General features: G+C 43.6%; 2 protein-coding genes across 3 annotated transcripts; both read left to right on the forward strand.

Moving 5' to 3' along the window:
* Positions 1 to 291: 291 nt before the first annotated feature.
* LOC148401548 (D-beta-hydroxybutyrate dehydrogenase, mitochondrial) lies at positions 292 to 3,670 on the forward strand. The gene is made up of 5 exons (XM_088369682.1): positions 292 to 463; positions 1,668 to 2,077; positions 2,207 to 2,359; positions 2,430 to 2,563; positions 2,981 to 3,670. The coding sequence occupies exons 2-5, from the start codon at positions 1,684 to 1,686 to the stop codon at positions 3,344 to 3,346; spliced, it is 1,047 nt and encodes a 348-aa protein (XP_088225808.1). The 5' UTR covers positions 292 to 463; positions 1,668 to 1,683; the 3' UTR covers positions 3,347 to 3,670.
* A 1,689-nt stretch (positions 3,671 to 5,359) lies between these two features.
* Positions 5,360 to 17,796, forward strand: als2b (alsin Rho guanine nucleotide exchange factor ALS2 b). 2 transcript variants are annotated; one of them, XM_088368975.1, is made up of 33 exons: positions 5,360 to 5,517; positions 5,713 to 5,811; positions 6,271 to 6,416; positions 6,484 to 7,454; positions 7,572 to 7,896; positions 8,111 to 8,288; positions 8,366 to 8,462; positions 8,930 to 9,007; positions 9,081 to 9,290; positions 9,360 to 9,531; positions 9,588 to 9,777; positions 10,155 to 10,220; positions 10,626 to 10,788; positions 10,876 to 11,007; positions 11,113 to 11,241; positions 12,011 to 12,081; positions 12,157 to 12,226; positions 12,303 to 12,475; positions 12,549 to 12,614; positions 12,687 to 12,785; positions 13,370 to 13,534; positions 13,610 to 13,721; positions 14,260 to 14,337; positions 14,412 to 14,545; positions 14,695 to 14,859; positions 14,939 to 15,056; positions 15,164 to 15,321; positions 15,639 to 15,944; positions 16,017 to 16,068; positions 16,135 to 16,196; positions 16,287 to 16,436; positions 16,527 to 16,623; positions 16,775 to 17,796. In XM_088368975.1, exons 2-33 carry the CDS (start codon positions 5,792 to 5,794, stop codon positions 16,811 to 16,813), a joined length of 4,992 nt encoding a protein of 1,663 aa, XP_088225101.1. In that variant the 5' UTR covers positions 5,360 to 5,517; positions 5,713 to 5,791; the 3' UTR covers positions 16,814 to 17,796. The 2 variants fall into 2 exon arrangements, with proteins under 2 accessions (XP_088225101.1, XP_088225099.1); XM_088368973.1 differs by having other exon boundaries at positions 12,160 to 12,226.
* The last annotated feature ends 53 nt before the right edge of the window (positions 17,797 to 17,849 follow it).

The following is a 17,849-nucleotide window of genomic DNA, read 5'->3' on the forward strand; positions in this document are numbered from 1 at the left end:
GAAGCCTAAATTTCAGGGTCACGGCATTTCTGTTTTACGGTGTTCTGCAATTATTGCCAAATAAAAAATGTCCGCACCAGCGATCTAAATTATTGCATTTTAGCTGCTGTAAATTTTGTTTCACTCCTGTGTGATTGCAACGAAATCAAAATATATATAATTCAGTCCCACCAGCAAATGTGCTACGATTAATGATAATAAAATGGATGATAACGTTCATTCGATCAACAGTTTAACCCCATGCCACCGTTCTTTCCTTTCCTTGCAGCCATTGTATGACGTCATTAAAGGCTCCGATTCAAGGAGTGTGGAGAAGCGAATCGATTTTCTTCTCCCATCAGTGCTCCATTGAGGGTGGCTTTTTTTGTGTGTGGACAGGAAGTGCACGCGCTTAACTGGCGGATAACCTTCTCACAAGTTGACAGCTATTATTAATATTTTGGAACAAGTTTTCCATCTCAGGGTGAGTCAACCCCGTGTTCACGATTAGACTCGGTTTGCGGAATCATCTACCTGGAATTAGTTGAATCCTCGTGAACATTTTTTGGGAGATTTAAATCAAAAAGCTTTGCTATACTTTACTTGCTATTGAGTCAATATTCCGTGAATTTTTACGAAAAATGTGATTCTTTTTTTGCACTTGACAAATTTATGTAATTTAATTTATTTTAATCGTGTGTGATGTAAATATTGATTTTAAAAGAAAACGTAAGGTTTTCCAACAAATCTTAAAGGTTGTGCTAATTTTTAAACTGCCAATTGTTTGATGGTGGGGTTTTTTTCTTTTAATTATTTGAAAAGTTTGGCTGATTGAAAAACTTAATCAATACAGAACAGCATTAACTTGGGACGATATTTATAACTTATTTATTCGTTGGATTTGAACAGATTTTAAAAGAAAACGTAAGGTTTTCCAACCAATCCCAAAGGTTGTGCTCATTTTAAACTGCCAATTGTTTGTTGGTGGGTTTTTATTCTTTTAATTATTTGAAAAGTGTGGCTGATTGAAAAACATAATCAATACAGAACAGCTTTAACTTGGGACGATATTTATAACTTATTTATTCTTTGGATTTGAACAGATTTTAAAAGAAAACGTAAGGTTTTCCAACAAATCTTAAAGGTTGTGCTAATTTTTAAACTGCCAATTGTTTGTTGGTGGGTTTTTATTCTTTCAATTATTTGAAAAGTTTGGCTGATTGAAAAAAATAATCAAAACAGAACAGCATTAACTTGGGACGATATTTATAACTTATTTATTCGTTGGATTTGAACAGATTTTAAAAGAAAACGTAAGGTTTTCCAACAAATCTTAAAGGTTGTGCTAATTTTTAAACTGCCAATTGATTGTTGGTGTTTTTTTTTTCTTTCAATTATTTGAAAAGTTTGGCTGATTGAAAAAAATAATCAAAACAGAATAGCATTAACGTGGGACGATATTTATAACTTTTTTATTCATTGGCTTTGAACAGATATTGTGGAACACCGGCATATTCGTATCGGTGTTTTTTAAATTCTAATGTTTATGTTAGATGAATTGAAAGGGATGGCAAAGCGTGTTAGTTTGATGATTCTCGTCATACCATACGAATTAAGTGTGGCAGCGCCAATGAAGCGTTAAAGTCACATGCAAACCTGAACAAATTCTGTGATAACATTCACATCAGTATAAAGGAGCAGCTGATGGACCTCACCAGCAGATGCCACAGACGTCCAGCCAACATGACTGCCTCTTTACCCACCTACCAACTCCTCTGCCTCATCCCCGTCTTGGTCGTCCTTCTCGTTGCCTTTGGAAAATTTTTATCCCGCCAGCACCGCAGTTCCCCGGTGGAAGGTCACGGCTTTGCCGTGCTGATAACCGGCTGCGATAGCGGCTTTGGATACGAACTGGCTCGACGCTTAGACCACAATGGTTTTGTGGTCTTTGCCGGCTGTTTGTTTCCACAGGGGTTGGGTGCCCAGAACCTGACCAGAGAGAGCTCAGGTAATCTGAAAATCCTCAAACTGGATGTCACCAATGATGAGGATGTGGAGCAGGCAAAGAGGATCGTGAAGGAGAACCTGCCGGAGAAAGGTGAGATGATTAATGATGGACATTTTAATGTTGTGAATTTGGAAACGGAGTGCCTCAAGGAGCTGTTCTGAGACCACAGTTGATGATGATCATTTTGACCGAAAGCTCCTGATTTCTGCTCGTCCTCAGGCTTGTGGGGGGTGGTGAATAACGCCGGCATCTCAGACTGGGCTGAGATCGAGTGGAGCACAATTGAAGACTTCCGCCACATGGTGGACATCAACCTCTTTGGCGCCATCAGGATGACCATGGCCTTCCTGTCTTTAGTGCGTGCAGCAAAAGGTAAGAGATCAAAGCGATCTTTCCCTTGTCACGCCACCGACTCATTTATTTTCGTTCCTGTCCACCGCAGGTCGGATGGTCTTTGTGTCGAGCATCTTCTCGTTCTTTAACTGCCTGAACATGGGGAGCTACAGCGTATCCAAACGGGGACTGGAAGCATTTGCTGACTGCTTGCGGGTGGAAATGGCCAGCTTTGGAGTTAAGGTACTTTTGATGAAACCCAAACACAACCAAATCATGTGATGTTGAGGCAAAAAATAAAATATGTGAAAGGCAGCAGACTTCTAAAAAGGCTTCTTTCTTTTGGCGTATCAAACTTGTGTAAAACCAGCATGAAATAATAGTTTCCATTTCCCTTCACAGTGCTTATGTGGTGATCGTGGAATAGGATAAGCGATTTTTGTTAAACTTCGGGATTATTTCTAGCTGATTTTATTACCCAACAGTTGTGATAAAAAAAAAAATCAGTTTGTGGTTTGTCCTCACCCCTCGGGAAATATTTGAATAAGTCAGCACTTGGAGATTTTCTTAAAATGTAAAGTGCAATATAAATATAATTTATTATTATTATTAAGAAAAAGAAATCCCTGATGGAACCTTAAAGTTTGTATCCTCTCTCAGGTTAGCATCATTCAACCGGGTAACTTCGGCCAAGCTACCAACATTGTGAAGATGAAGACCCAAAACGATATTTGGAACAAGTTGGATGATGAGCGCAAGCAAATCTTCAACCGCGACTACATTGAGATGGCCATCAATTACTTTATATCCACATGCAAAACGGGCTTCACCAGCCCAGACAAGGTCGTCGCCGCCATGTTGGACGCCCTGACGGCCCCCCGCCCAAAACCTCGATACATGATCGTCTCAGCCATGGATCGGGTCTTCTTCCAACTCTTTCCTTTTCTCCCTAGTGCTCTCACTGACTCTGTGTTTTCTCTCAGCTCCATGTATACAAAAAGAAAAGAAATGCTGTATGTGAAGTAGGGAAAGACTATTTTTTTTCTTCATTTTTTTATTTAATGGTATGAAAATGACATATGGCAAAATCTGTAACTAACTGACTGAGTCTTAACTCTAAAGAATAATGGCCATGAAGCCTAGCTTATGTATTCTATAAAAAAATACATAGGGATTTTTTTCTTGGGTCTAGGGGGTCACTAATAAATTGCTCTTGTACTATGGGCCAGGATTTTGTGAGTGAAATTTGTAAAGCTCTTTGTTCAGTAGATTTATTGCTAGAAGGTGTTGTCCTGAAATCAGTTTGACATGCTGTCCTTGTGATGCTGCTAATAAAATTGGTGGAACGAGTTTGAGCCTTGTTGAGATTCACGCTGGAAAAAAGTGAAATCATAAGTAACATAATTTCTTAAAATTCAACCTAAATTTGCTATGTTATTTTGACTTGAAATAAAACTGTCAAGCAAGATCATTCTGCTTGTTTCAAGATACTTATTTGATCTTATAGTCTATAGTCTATCTTATAGGCTAGACAACAAAATGGCTGCCTCTTGAGATGGATGAAAACTTCATATTTTATATGAAATATTCATATTCCACAAACAAAAACATTTATCAGAAGACTATTTAGACAAGTTAGGCTGCACAGAACATATCAAGAAAATCTGAGTCTGACTGCCCTTTAATATTCTTCATTTCTGGTATCTGTTTTAGTCATTTTCAAATGTGTGTCCTGTCACTGTTTTTGTTTGACCCATGACTGCCTTTTCAGGAAAATGAATCCTGTTTCCACGGAGTGACAATCTTAAGGAGAATGTCTGCTGATTCTCAATCATAATTAAAAGGTCTCACCAGCTGAATTGGATGGGAGTTTCCAAACATCTGCATGACGTCATCTCGAAAAGAAACTGGGGTGATGTGGTGCAGATTCTAAGAACTTTTGGACATTTTGGGAAATGCTCATTCCATTTTTGGGTAACCAGGGTTTTTCTCTGAATTCCAAATGGGTCATCTTTTTCATTCAAACTACGGTTTATGCAACTGGAAATAGCTCCATTACGTTGTTGAAATACACCAGAGAAATTTGTGAGCTGAAGTGTGAGTAAATGTGATATGTAAAGATTTGTAAAAGGGTGAAAACCAATCAATTTATTTACTGTTATTCGATTGTATAAAGATGAGCTGTACTATTCCAGAAGGCAGGGTTTTTTTGTTTTGTTTTTTATCAAAGAAATCAATTGTTACGTCCTTGTCATGTAATGGGATGATGTGTTAAAAAAAGGCAGGGTTTTATCAAAGGAACCGATTGTCACGTCTTTAGGAGTAAAGGAAGCCATTTACACTCATGGGGTAAATACCTCATTCATTCAATTCTCTCCTGTGCTGACCCTCAGTCTCAGATGATGCTGAATGAATTGTGTGCCTTCAGGCTTTTACTGACTGACCTCATTGAAGTTTTTTCTTATTTTTAACATAATTAAAGTGCTGAAGGATGTAAATGATGGGGTCAAGCAGCAATGTTTATATTTTGATAGTCGGATTGACATGAATATTTTGTCCCTGTAACATTAGTGTTAGACTTATTTGTCTGAAGGTTGATGTGTTCTCTATTTTATATATTTTTCCAACTAACTGAAGTGTGACTTAAAGTATTCTGTGTATTAATCGTTTTATGTTTTTTGTTAATATCAGGGATGGACAACTGACAAGTTTTTTTAAAATCACTTTTTATTTTTTTATGTGAATTTATTAAAATTAAGATTCAAGTTTCTACTTTTTGGTTCTTTTCGGCTTCCGTATATACTCAGTGTAACAGCTTGAGTACAGTAAGACGCTCCACTCTGCGTTTATTTTCAGTTCATTAAATGAAATAACAAATAAAAAATTTGTTATGATGGTCAAGGTTTTAACCCTGAACAGTGGTAACATGACATTCTGTTTCAATGTTATATTCAGTTTTAATTGTACGTTGATGCATATATTGTACTTTTTCGCGGTAATACCGAGCATCATACTTCTTTGGACCATTCAATTAGAGACGAGTTGTAGCGATGATAGACGATCTTTGCTGTTTGCCTTGTCAACAGATGAATTCGCCTACGCCTGTGCTAGCCTAGCATTCCATCACGTTAGCTTGTGGCTGCTTTACAAACGCTTACCGGTTCAACATAAAGTATGAAGAATATAACGAGCTGCCGGTAAGGATTCTTTGTACGATGTGACAAAGTACACGCAGGAGTACCGTAAATTTGTGCTGCTGACTGAGTCCCACGACTCGCCAGCTGGAGTCGGCTATGGCTGTTAATATGTTGATGATGGTGATGATGATGATGTTGTTGACAGGATGACACCTGCTTGTCACTACTGACATGTTCCACTTTCCTCGCCCACAGATCATCAACGCGTTGAAGATGTTAACCGGCAGCGAGGGAGTTTTTTTATGACACGCTCATGGGCAAATAAAGCTCACGAATGGAAAACCAGAGGAGGAGGTAAGGAGGATTAAAGTGCTGCTGCTGTTTGCGTTGTTTCCAACCATGCTGGCGTTCTTTTATGCTTAAAATATCTTTTTTTCTTGGGCTAGTGATCGGAAGTTTCTAAGACCAGTTCAATATTTGACTTTCTTTTTTAATCTTAAGCAGAACCCTTAAGTGCCAAACTACTCGCACTCATTTTTTTTTAAATTCATTTATTTACCCAACACAATCAATATAATAACAAACCATAATCATAAGAAACAATTGTGCAGGTGAGATGTTTTTCCCCAAACATGAGCTCAATAATCTTAAAATTTCTTTTCCCTGTTAAGAGACAAAACTCAATTCAATAAATTCCTTGTTTATTCATGATAATTCCCATGGAATGTTTACACTTTTCAAAATATATAGACTTTTGCAACTGTAAGAGCTGACCCATTCCCACCATATCCTCTATGACTCATGATCTGGCAGCTCTGAAGATGATGGTGAAGGAGGGCGAGGCCTGCTCCATATCTGGAAGGGCTACTATTACCGTGTGGCCCCCGAGAAACTGCTCCTCCCCCATCCAGTTCTCCAGGTCGCTCTGGGTAGAAACCATGGAGTTCTGCTGGTGGAAGGTGAGTGGAAGGTGTTTACAAACTTTTAAGTCCCCCGGTTTTTCATGGTCTTGCTGTGTTCAATCAGGCGGACAGGTGTTTACATTCGGACACTGTCCATGGAAACAGAGTCAGGTGACGGAGTTTGTGGCGCCCACTCTGGAGGGCGCACTCAGTGGACAGCTGGTTGTGGCTGTGGCTGCCGGAAGCTACCACAGCGGGGCGGTGACAGACGGCGGCAGCGTCCACATGTGGGGCGACAACACCGCCGGACAGTGTGGTTTGTCGGGGCTCAGCTCCGTCCCCAACCCGACTCCAGTCGCTCTGGCGGACTCTGACTGTAGCTCCTTGCCGTCGGTGCCTGTATTGGAGCTGGCCTGTGGGGAACAGCATACCTTGGCGCTCTCGGTCCAGCGAGAAGTGTGGGCTTGGGGCAGCGGCTGTCAGCTGGGCCTCAGTGCCACCGTTTCTCCTGTCTGGAAACCACTGAAAGTTGAGCACCTAGCAGGCAGGTTTGTACTTCAAGTAGCCTGCGGGGCCAAGCACAGCCTGGCCCTGGTACGCCGCCCAGGCCCCCGGGACATCCAGCGGCCCCCGGCCGATAAATGCGGGCAGTGTGAGCAACTGCTCTACACCATGACGGACAAAGAGGATCATGTCATCATCTCTGACAGTCACTACTGCATTCCTTGCTTAGAGCAGCCGAAGCAGGAGGAGAGGCTCCAAACGCCATCTCCAAATCCTGTGCTGAAAATGTCTCCATCAGAACCTGCCCTTTCCTCCAAAACCTCCACATCACCGCCTCAATCTGTGTCTCCGGCACCTGTCAATAACAATGAATTTTCAAATTCGGAGACTCAAGAGTCATCTGTAGCTGGCGAGGAACCGCCTGCTTCAAACTTTGACCTTTCAGAGACAAAGTCAAGTGGGGCCCCAAGTGCCAAGGCTTCTCCTTATCCAGATGAGCAGGCCGTCAAAGATTACCTGAAGAAGCTCTCAGATAGCACCCAGGCTGAGAAAACACCAAAGGTGACACTTGGAGGACTACACACGCTGCTGGTAAGTGTTGCCAAAGAATAAAAGTACACATTTCCGATTGAGTAAAGTCCAACCCGCTTATCGTATCATCCAGGTTGCTCGTTTTTATAGCCGGTCGATCGTCTTGTTTGTTTTTAGCCCTCGGCGGCCGGACTCATCAGCGCCTCCACCAACAATCCCCTCAACAACCTGGTGGCCTCTTGCGCTTCGGCCGTCGGCGAAAGGGTCGCCTCCACCTACGAGGCGTTGTCCCTGAAAAAAATGATGAACATGTACCTTCCCACGTCGCGCGGGTCAGTCAAGCAAACGGCCGCCACTCACCCAGCGGGTGAGAACGACGCCGAGCGTGTCCGAAAGGAAGACTCTGCGCAGGCCAAGAAGAGTTCCAGCACTGGCGACATCCACGAGGAGGAAGCGGAAGGCCCGCATCGCCGCTTGTCGCTCCCGGGACTCCTCTCACAGGGTAGATACGCTGTTCACCTCTTATCCTCCTCCTATGGGCTGCTGTGTAAGTAGGGCCCCGTGGTCGTGCATGTTGGCATCACCTGCATGTTTCCTCCACACGTCGTGACGTTCTTGTCGTGGTGCATCCATTTGCCTTCTTTTCTTCCTCTCAATGTGGTTTTGATTTTTTCACTTACTTGCTGTGTTTTGATTTCCCTTCTGCACACCTGCAGTGTCCCCACGACTGCTACGTAGGGTCGGCCGTTCAAAGATGGCCGCCGCCGCGGCTCTGACCTCTTCGGAAATGGCGACCCCGGCGGATCAAGAGGTGCTGCCCTCCCTGCAGACGGAGGTGTGGAGCTGGGGCCACGGCCAACACGGGCAGCTCGGCCACGGGGACAACGCGGACAGGTCGGGCACGCTGCCGCCAAGCTCGTCGATGCGAGCGAGCGAGGTGCCGGGTAACAGCTCAAGTGTGATGTTTACAGATCGCAGCCGCTCTGCATCAAAAGTCTCAATAGTAAGGAGGTGGTGCGAGTGGCAGCCGGTTCTCATCATTCCCTCGCACTGACTGCCCAGTCGCAGGTCAGTCGACAGCTGTGGTCGCGGGACTGCTAGGGCCCAAATGTGCAAACATTTGGCGTTGACTCAGAAGGTTTAGCCCGTGTTTGATTTCCTTTATTTATTTATTTATTTATTTATTTATTTATTTATTTATTTATTTATTTATTTATTTATTCATTCATAATGTTATTAATTTTAATTATTTATATATTTCATTTTATTAGATTTTATTAAATTTTATTAATTTCATTCTTTTAATTTCCATTTCTTTTAAAACAGGACATTTTGCTCAAATTGACAGTGCATAAAAAGCATAGACACATGCATGATGATTTATAGTTAGCGGTTTTGTCTGTAACATGTCGTTTTACGGAAAAGGGGAGGGGATCATTAAAGAACGTCATTGATGGACATATGCTCATCGCATACTGTGTAACAAAGTTGAAATTTTCTCCTTGCAACTCGTCTCGTCTCTGTCTGTCTTGAAGTTGTTGTCGTGGGGAAGTAATAGCCAAGGTCAGCTGGGCCACATGGAGTCCCCCAGCACGGTCCCTCGTCTGGCTAAGGTGCGGTAGGCACATTTTAAGTGTAACTTCCCATCCGGGTGCACACTAATGTACCTTGCTATCCGGGCCGCAGCTGTCCGAGGGAATCCGGGTGTGGGACGTGAGCGCCGGAGAGTGTCACACGCTGCTGCTTGCTGATGGAGACTGCATACAGCCCATCATCTATTACAGTGGAGAGCAGGTGAAAGAGGGCAAGCAGCAAGACGGAGACAAGGAAGAAGAAGCGGAGGAGTCATGTGACGGCTACGCCCGGCAGCCTGTGCTACTTCCCTTCTGCATGAACGTAAGAACAAAACGTGTGCTCTGTTAAACCACTTGGTGAAACTCAGATTGTGACGCTTGTGCTTCCCAGTTAGGATTTGTGAGCAGCGTGTTTGCTGGCGGCCAGCAATGCGTGGCACTCTCAGACAAGAACGTGATGGGCTTCATCGCCAGCTTGCACGAGCTGGCGTCGGCCGAGAGGAAATTCTACTGCAAGCTGTCGAGCATCAAGACACAAGTCTTGAGCCCCTTGATGGCTCTCGGTAAGAACGACACATACGAGAATGTCATCTCGTGGTTGACTCATTTATTTTCCTAGAATCTCTGAGCGCCAACCTCGGCCCGGTCATCTTCAAGATCCTGCGGACGCTCGCCAGTCAGTTTGGGCACTTGTGTCATCTGACCGGGCAGCACGCCGTCAGTCTCACCGCCAACCTCCGGCGCAGCCGCAGTGTTAAAAGTCTTTTTATCCTCGACCACACCAGCATCTTCCTGGACTCCTACAAAGAGTATGTGTTCAAAATCCATAACTGACACTTTACAGTCTTTACACTCTACATCATAGCGTCAAACCCAAGCCCCGGGGGCCAGATACGGCCTGTCACATAATTTTATGTGGCCCGTGATGACACATTTTGCACGGACTTTGTGTCATTACTAAAATGACAAATTATCTTCACTTATTTTAAAATAGAGACATTGCTAGCAATTTTTATGACATCTTTGAACAGTTTTTACAAGTCTCTGATTTCAAAGCTAGTTATCCGTTAGCTTGTTGTGAAGCCTGTACTGTATGGATAGAGAAGACGGTGACAGTCATAATGGCCCTCTGAGGGAAACTATGACGACAAAAATAGAGTTTAACACCCCTGCATTATTTTTCAAGATACAGCAGCTCTTTGGACGACTTCCAGGTGATGGGAGGCTTCCCGACCCTCGCCAAACCCTCGCTGTGAGTACGCTGTCAGAAGGAAAGCTTTCAGGAAAAATGTTTCAAGTGTGACCGCTGCTTCCAAATTCAGACAGTGTGTAATTCTGTAGTCAGTAATGACATGGTCAGTTCTCGCTTGAATGAGTGTAAAAAAACGATCTAAGTCGAATAAGATATGCAGCAGGAAAGGTCGCAGAACACTATAAATATGAAAAAGCATTATCGAAGGAATCTATTGGAATGAAAAAAAAAATATTTACAAAAAAAAATCTCAAATGTGTTATTTGAAACGCAATCTTGAAGTGTTTTGAGATCAGACCGCATGGAACCGAGTTGAATCGATAGAATATTATTTTAATTACACAATTTGACAGGCAAGAAAGAGTTAATGAGTTTTTATTAACAAGTTCATCCGTTTCTCCAAAGCGATTGTTTTGGAAAGAGTCCCGAGCTCCTTCAGAAGTTGTCCGAGTGCAGTGAGGGGAACCTCGCTGTGGTGGACCTCCTGCAAACGCTCTTCTACCTACCCGCACTTCACCTCCAAGAGTACGCACGGCTCCTGCTCAAACTGGCCACGTGCTTTGAAGTTGTAGGTCAAACGCGACGAGCTCCTCGCAGCCGGCGGCTCGGCTCAAACCTGCCGATCGATGAGACGTTGCGCGTCTGTGTCCGTCAGAGCTCCAGCGAATACCAACAACTGCAGGAGAGCTGCTCCAAGTTTGAAGCTTTGGACCTTCTGCTGAAGAAGAAGAAGAAGGAAGCCGAGTACACCTTTCTATTCTGGAAGGGCTTCCCTGGCAAGATGACGGTAAGCTAGCTTGCCCTAACTAACACACACACACACACACATTCACACCCATGGCCAGTGTGAAGTCTTCAAGGATCCTCACCCGTCTTTTTTTTTAATTGTTAGGACTCTTTACGAAAGCCTCACCGCCGCCTCATCTGCGAGAGCAGCAACAAAGCTCTGACGCTCCAGAATGCCGGAAGGTTCTCTGTTAACTGGTTCATCCTTTTTAATGACGCTCTCGTCCATGCGCAGGTCAGCTTCACACACACACACAAACTCACTTATCGTACCTTGCTGCGCTTTCAAGCTTTTGTTTGTGTGTGCTTGCCCTCATGCTCTCAGGGCATGGCGCCTTGTAAAAACCTCGTAAGTATGAAACTCCGCATCGTGAGTGTGCGTGCGTTCGTGTGGTAGCAACATATATTGAAAAAATTATAATATATAGAGAAAATAATGAACTAATTCATGTTTGGAACTTGGTTCCAGATTTTTATGACCTGAACCGAACTACTTTTCTAACATCTGTCTGGATGGAAAAAGCTTGAGGACACGTTGACCTTGTTCTGTTTCAAAGAAACAAGAAATAAAAAGCGTCCATGATTCCCTGAAACACTTCCCCGAGGCCTGTCAAAATGATTCACAACTTGAGTGGTGGAAGAAAACCGAAGACAATCGTGAACAGAAGCCCGTCTCATACCTTGCTGCGACACAAAGCCGCCATGGTTGTGTGTTGCCACGGCACATTTAGTCGTTTGACAAAATAAACCTTAGTTAACCTTTTTGAGAATAAGCGGAGGGAGGGATGGATTTGTATGGTTTATTTGTGGTATTGAGTGAGTCTGTGTTGTGCACATCCCTTTTCCCCCTTTTGTCATTTTCTCTCCCCCCTGCCCCTAATTTGGGTATTAAAAAGTCTGACAAGATCTGTGAGTCATCTGAACCCGCAGGCAGTGGCATGTGTGCGTGGCATGACTCTGAGTGTGGCATGACATCCAACTGACCTTCATCTCCCCCTCCTCAGTTCTCCACCCATCATGTCTTCCCCTTGACCACGTTGTGGGTGGAGCCTATTCCAGAGGACAACACTGGCCTGTGAGTGACTTTCAATTGATGATCAAAGATATTTGTGAAATTAGACATCTGCTCATTTCAATTGTCTTCTTTGAGGAGCTACGGACTGAAACTGATCGCACCGGAAGAAATGTTCACCCTGTTAGCCAGCTCCGCCATGGAGAAGGTCGGTGAAATGAATAAAGACTGTGCATGTGAAGAGTTGGTGCAAGTTCTTTTTCTTTCTGGTGCTCACTTTACAGGCCAAGTGGATCCGCTGCCTCAACCAAGCAGTGGCTCAGGCCCTCAGTTTAGGTGAGGGACAAACGTTCGAGCCTCCCATTTGCAGGAGCGCCACGTATACGTTTTACAAGGACGGACGGCTGAAAGAGGCCACGTACGAGGGCCGCTGGTTGGCCGGAAAGCCCCACGGAAGGTACGACTTGTTGATTGTGTGTTTTTTTTTTTCTTTTTTCAAGATTGCAGATTAGCATTCTCGCTTTTTTCAGAGGCGTGATCAAATGGCCAGATGGGAGGATTTACACAGGCTCGTTTAAGAATGGACAGGAAGATGGGTGAGCTTCAGCCAACATGATCGTAGATGGGATGTCATATCTTGTCGTGAACATATTTTTGTTGTTGTTTAGGTTTGGGGAATGTGTGGCTCCGAATAAGAGCCTGGACACAAACGATCGCTATCAAGGTCACTGGAAGGACGGCAAGATGCACGGCCTGGGCACGTACAGGTGGGCATGTTCTGCTATTTGTTTTATAATAACATGGAAACATGTTTTGATCTCTCAAGGGGGAATTCAACTGTTCAAATATGTAAACTTTATCGTGTGTATATCAGATTATTTTTAAGTAGAAATAAAAAGTTTCCATGCAGTCTATGAGCCCCTTCAAAAATTTAACATGAAACATAAATAAATGTAGCTCCATGCAATATTGTCTGGCAATATTTAAAAAAAAAAAAAAAATTGTAACAAGTGTTTGGTTATCTATTTTTTATTTAAAAAAAAAAAAAAATCCTATACTAAAATAAAATAACGATGTTCAGACTAGTGTTTTTTTTCTTTTTTTTTTTTTTTTAAATTTCCCTCAAAAACTTAATTGTACAGCAGCAGGCTGATGCAACACATGACACAATATCATTTGATGGTAGCGTAACTTATGAGTGCCTGGACTTGTTGCCCGACTGATATTGGCCAATTCTGATATTTGCCAGAAGAAATTTCCGATAACTGATTCATCTCACAATTGATTAAAAATATATATCTAGTTGTTTGTCTATATGTGTACAATGATTGGCTGGCAACTCTATGCGTAGATACGCCAGCACCGAGGTCTACGACGGCTCCTACCAGGAGGGCCTGCGGCACGGCCACGGGATGCTGCGGAGCGGCAAACTCAACACCTCCTCGCCTAGCGTATTCATCGGCCAGTGGGTGAATGACAAGAAGACAGGCTACGGTGTCTTTGACGACATCACGAAGTACGTAGGAGCCTGCTGCGGCTTCCTGTTTCAATGCACTGTGAGAGCTCAGGTTTTTTTTTTTGCCTCCATCAGAGGCGAAAAGTACATCGGTATGTGGCAGGACAACGTGCGGCAAGGCAACGGGGTCATCGTCACGCAGTTCGGCCTTTACTACGAAGGATCTTTCAAAGACAATAAGATGATGGTAGGGGAAGAGATAATGACAAAGTGTTTGGGGAAAATGTATTAAAATAAATAAAATACTTAATTTGGGCCCCCACTAGTCTAAACACAGTAAGTATTCGGATCAATATTATGGAATAAGAATTAAGCGGAATAATCCACCAGATGTTTTTATTCATCTCAGGAAGCTGCTATTTTGTCTTATACTGCCACCTGCTGTTGACTTTAATTGACGTCATGGTGCCTGCGTCATTTTGCAAACGTCGCGTGTCCAAAGCCCAAAATTAGGTGAGCTGTGACGTTCTCAAGCTGAGCCAGCTGGTGGCAGTAGAGGGCACCAACGGGTTCATTTTTCTGCTTAATTCTTAATCCACAAATGCAATATTAATTAGAATACTGAAGTCACACTCCACAAAATAGTATTTTATTGCAATGAAAATTTCTTAGCGACGTTAACTTCAAATTTGCCATTGGCCATTGAATTATCAACTTTTGTTTCATTGTAGTATGTCACTGTAATGAGAAAAAAAAATGGCACGCAGATTGATTTTGTCTTTCAGGGCAGCGGAATCCTTTTGTCTGAGGACGATACGACGTACGAGGGGGAGTTCTCCGATGACTGGACACTTAGCGGCAAGGTGACTACTACTAAGTATTCCATTCATAATCAATCTCCAGGCCAATGACAGTATTGACACGTGTGTGACCTTAGGGAGTGCTGACGATGGCCAACGGCGACTACCTGGAAGGCTCCTTCAATGGCGAATGGGGCGCCGGTCCCAAAGTGACTGGCTCTTACTTCAAGTCGCAGATGTTTGAAAGTGACAAGGACAAGATTCGATCAGTGTAGGTTCACCTTGATTTCATGACGTGGAAGTCATGATAAGAAATCACTTTGCTGCCATGTTGTTTCCTTGTATCAAAATAATGTTTTTTATAGTCATTTTAAGAATGAAACACTCTTTTCTAAATGAAATCCACTTTCACCATGTCAGGAAGCTGGGCCGTCTTTGCGTGAGCGCCGAGGAGAAGTGGCAGGCGGTGTTTGACGAGTGTTGGCGTCAACTCGGCTGCGAGACTCCCGGCCAGGGCGACAACTCCAAAGCGTGGGACAATATTGCCGTTGCCCTCACCACCAACCGACGACACATTCTGGACAGGTTTGTGGTCACTTTTTTTATTGATAATTTTTTTTCCCCCCCTTTCGTTATATTTGAAAAATGTTCACACGTCTCTCAGTCCAGAACCTCTGTCTCGAAGTCACAGCAGAACTCTGGAGGGCTTAGAGGTGATCCCTCAGCATGACGGTCCCATGACTATGGAGCGATATCACACAATCCATCTTTACCTCATCAAGGTACAAGTTGTACGCCACTGAGCTCATACGATTCACTTTGAGTTAGAAATTTCTGTGATGAAAACTCAGGCGGCATAAATCCCACAAATCATTTGTCATCTTCACAGGCATGTGACACCCCGCTTCATCCGCTGGGCAGGCTTGTGGAAGCCTTGGTGGCGGTCTACCGGATGACGTACGTCGGCATCGGCGCCAACCGACGGCTCCTGCCGCAGGCTGTCTGCGAGTTAAAATCTTATCTCAACCGCATCTTCCAGATTGTAAAGTGAGCACCCTCAAGCCCCAGCACGCCATTTTTCTTCACACGGCAGCGGTTCAAAACACAAGTTATCTCAAGGCACTACAGTAATCCCTCATTTATCGTGGATAATTGGTTTCAAGACCACCGAAGTAGCGTCACCCTTTTTTTTTTGTTTATGTATGAATAAGTGTATATTAAACCATATAAGTGCATATGTTATCAATCGAACATTAAATAATAGAATTTTTAAAAGTCCACGATGTACTGAAGCCGCGATAATCGAACCGTGATGTAGCGAGGGATTACTGTACGGCAGTTCAAGAGCTATTGTTTCTGCGCAGGTTTCTGTTCCCAGACTTGCCAGAAGATGGCGGTATAATCCGAGAGCCAACCGACCTCGGGGAGAAGGAATCGGACTGTGAAGTCTCCAAGCAGGATTTGAACGTGAATCTGGAGCGGTCGCTCTGTAGCCACGTGGTGAGCAGCTTGGCTCTGCTGCTCCCTGTGCTGTTGCCCCGCCTCTACCCGCCGCTCTTCACCCTCTACGCTCTGGATAAGGAGCGAGAGGACGATGTCTACTGGGAGTGCGTCCTCCGCCTCAACAAGCAGCCCGACCTGGCCCTGCTCGCCTTTCTGGGTGTCCAGCAGTACGGCTCACGCTACAAGTGGACTGCAGCAACTCAGATGCACTTTTAAATCTTTGCTTTATTGTCTTTCAGGAAGTTCTGGCCCATTTCAGTCTCCATGCCGGCACCTGCGGAAAACCTCCAGGTAGTTTGGCTTGTGTGTTTTTGTTTCCTAGCACACACAAATGTAAATGTTTTGTATCTCATCCAGGTTCTGGCAGGCACCAAGGATACTTGCTTCGCTTCTGCAGTCGAAACTCTGCAGCAAATTAGGTTTGTCCTCTGAAGCATATGAATGGACAAATATGCTCATATAATACGAATATATTTATTTATAAAGTTTCTCTTGTATTTGGTTTTCAGCACAACATTCACCCCATCAGACAAGCTCCATGTGATCCAGCTGACTTTCGAGGAGATCACAAAAGAAGTGCAGTCACTTCTGAAACACGACTTCCTGTGGTCCATGGATGACCTATTTCCCGTTTTCCTCTACGTGGTGCTGCGTGCTCGGTGAGCGCCAACATTTTTGGATTCATTTATATCCAACTATAAATGTGGGTCAAATGTACATAGCTATTTTTTTTTTGTCAAATATACTAGAATTAGAAACCTCGGGTCAGAGGTCAACCTGATCGAAGACCTGATGGACCCTTGCATCCAGCACGGAGAGCATGGAATCATGTTTACAACTCTGAAGGTGATGTCTTTCACAAGTGATGGAGGCCATAAATGTTGACCTCTAGTAGAATTTTGCTCCTGATACAAAGAAAAAAAAAAAAAAAAAGCGACTGTCACTCTATGCTAACTGACTGAGTGAAGCCCTGGAAATGTTCTCTGTCCCTCCACAGGCCTGTTACTACCAGATCCAGCATGAGAGGATCACTTAATGCTACAGCAGCAGCAGCTTCTTTGACCGACGCGTGCGCCGTGGCTCCTCCCCCCGCCATCAGCCCTGCCACTAAGCGCTCCATCTGCTGCTGGCATTTATAGGAAGACCACCTTCCCCCTTTTGTGACCACGAGCGGCTGCCGCAGTGTTGTTCCCGCCATGTACAGTATGCACTACTTCCAAGTGTCCACATGTGAAAAAAATCTGACAAGTTACCTGAAAGTCTACAACACTATAGTAATTCCTTTTTTTTTTTTTTTCTGTCAGAAGACATGATTGATTTTAATCCATCAGGGCAAACAATTGCAAGCCTGTAAAGCAATTCAAGCCATAAATCTAGCAGGCAGTGCTCCAGCTAGCCCAAAAAAAATTGGGAGAGAAAGCATACTGGAGTTGACGCAACGGGACCTGATGCATGCTCGTTTACTGCTAGGTCACAGTTTTCACAAATGCTGCGTCATTTTGTAAGTGTTCACTACAGATTGTTTAATCATTGTGATGCGGTGTTGGAGAGGGATTATTTTGTGTTCTCTGATTATTTAACTGTGAAAGTGATTGCAGTCACAACGGAGACTTTCTTGTGACTCACACTAAAAACAGATACTATTTTTCCTCAGTTTACATCTTTCTCAATTTGACTGGGAAGAAGCATACAGAGGATCTTGAAAGTCTACACACCCCTGCTCAGATGGCAGGTTTTTGCAATCTGGAAAAAAAAAAAGGTGCGTCTGATTAAAGTCAAGTGAGTTGTACAGCGAATAGGTGACATTCACAAATATTTTGGTCTGGCATTTGAACACGGGTGTGTAGACTTATACAGTACGTGAAATGATGTAACTGACGTGAAGGAAGCGTTTGATTTACGCTCCGGTTATTATGAATTTAAGGCCTCGTTGCTGCTAAACGATGGCTATAAAACTGAAGTTGTCTTTATTATTGAATGTGAACCAATGTGACAATAAAAATATGTTTTGTTGAGGAATTATTGGTTGTTACGGTTTGGGCAGCGACTTGTAATTGTCAATTATTTTATCT

This window comes from Syngnathus floridae, chromosome 2, assembly GCF_059516105.1.
Source record: "Syngnathus floridae isolate MCC-2025c chromosome 2, RoL_Sflo_1.0, whole genome shotgun sequence".
In the NCBI taxonomy this organism is placed as follows: Eukaryota; Metazoa; Chordata; class Actinopteri; order Syngnathiformes; family Syngnathidae; genus Syngnathus; species Syngnathus floridae.

Coding starts and splice junctions, on each gene's coding strand:
- LOC148401548 (XM_088369682.1), top strand. CDS start 1,684: ATGGACCTCACCAGCAGATGCCACAGACGTCCAGCCAACATGACTGCC. Junction 2,078..2,206: donor GGAGAACCTGCCGGAGAAAG/GTGAGATGATTA, acceptor GCTCGTCCTCAG/GCTTGTGGGGGGTGGTGAAT. Junction 2,564..2,980: donor TGGCCAGCTTTGGAGTTAAG/GTACTTTTGATG, acceptor ATCCTCTCTCAG/GTTAGCATCATTCAACCGGG.
- als2b (XM_088368975.1), top strand. CDS start 5,792: ATGGAAAACCAGAGGAGGAG. Junction 11,242..12,010: donor ACGCTCTCGTCCATGCGCAG/GTCAGCTTCACA, acceptor CCCCCTCCTCAG/TTCTCCACCCATCATGTCTT. Junction 16,197..16,286: donor GAAACTCTGCAGCAAATTAG/GTTTGTCCTCTG, acceptor TTTGGTTTTCAG/CACAACATTCACCCCATCAG.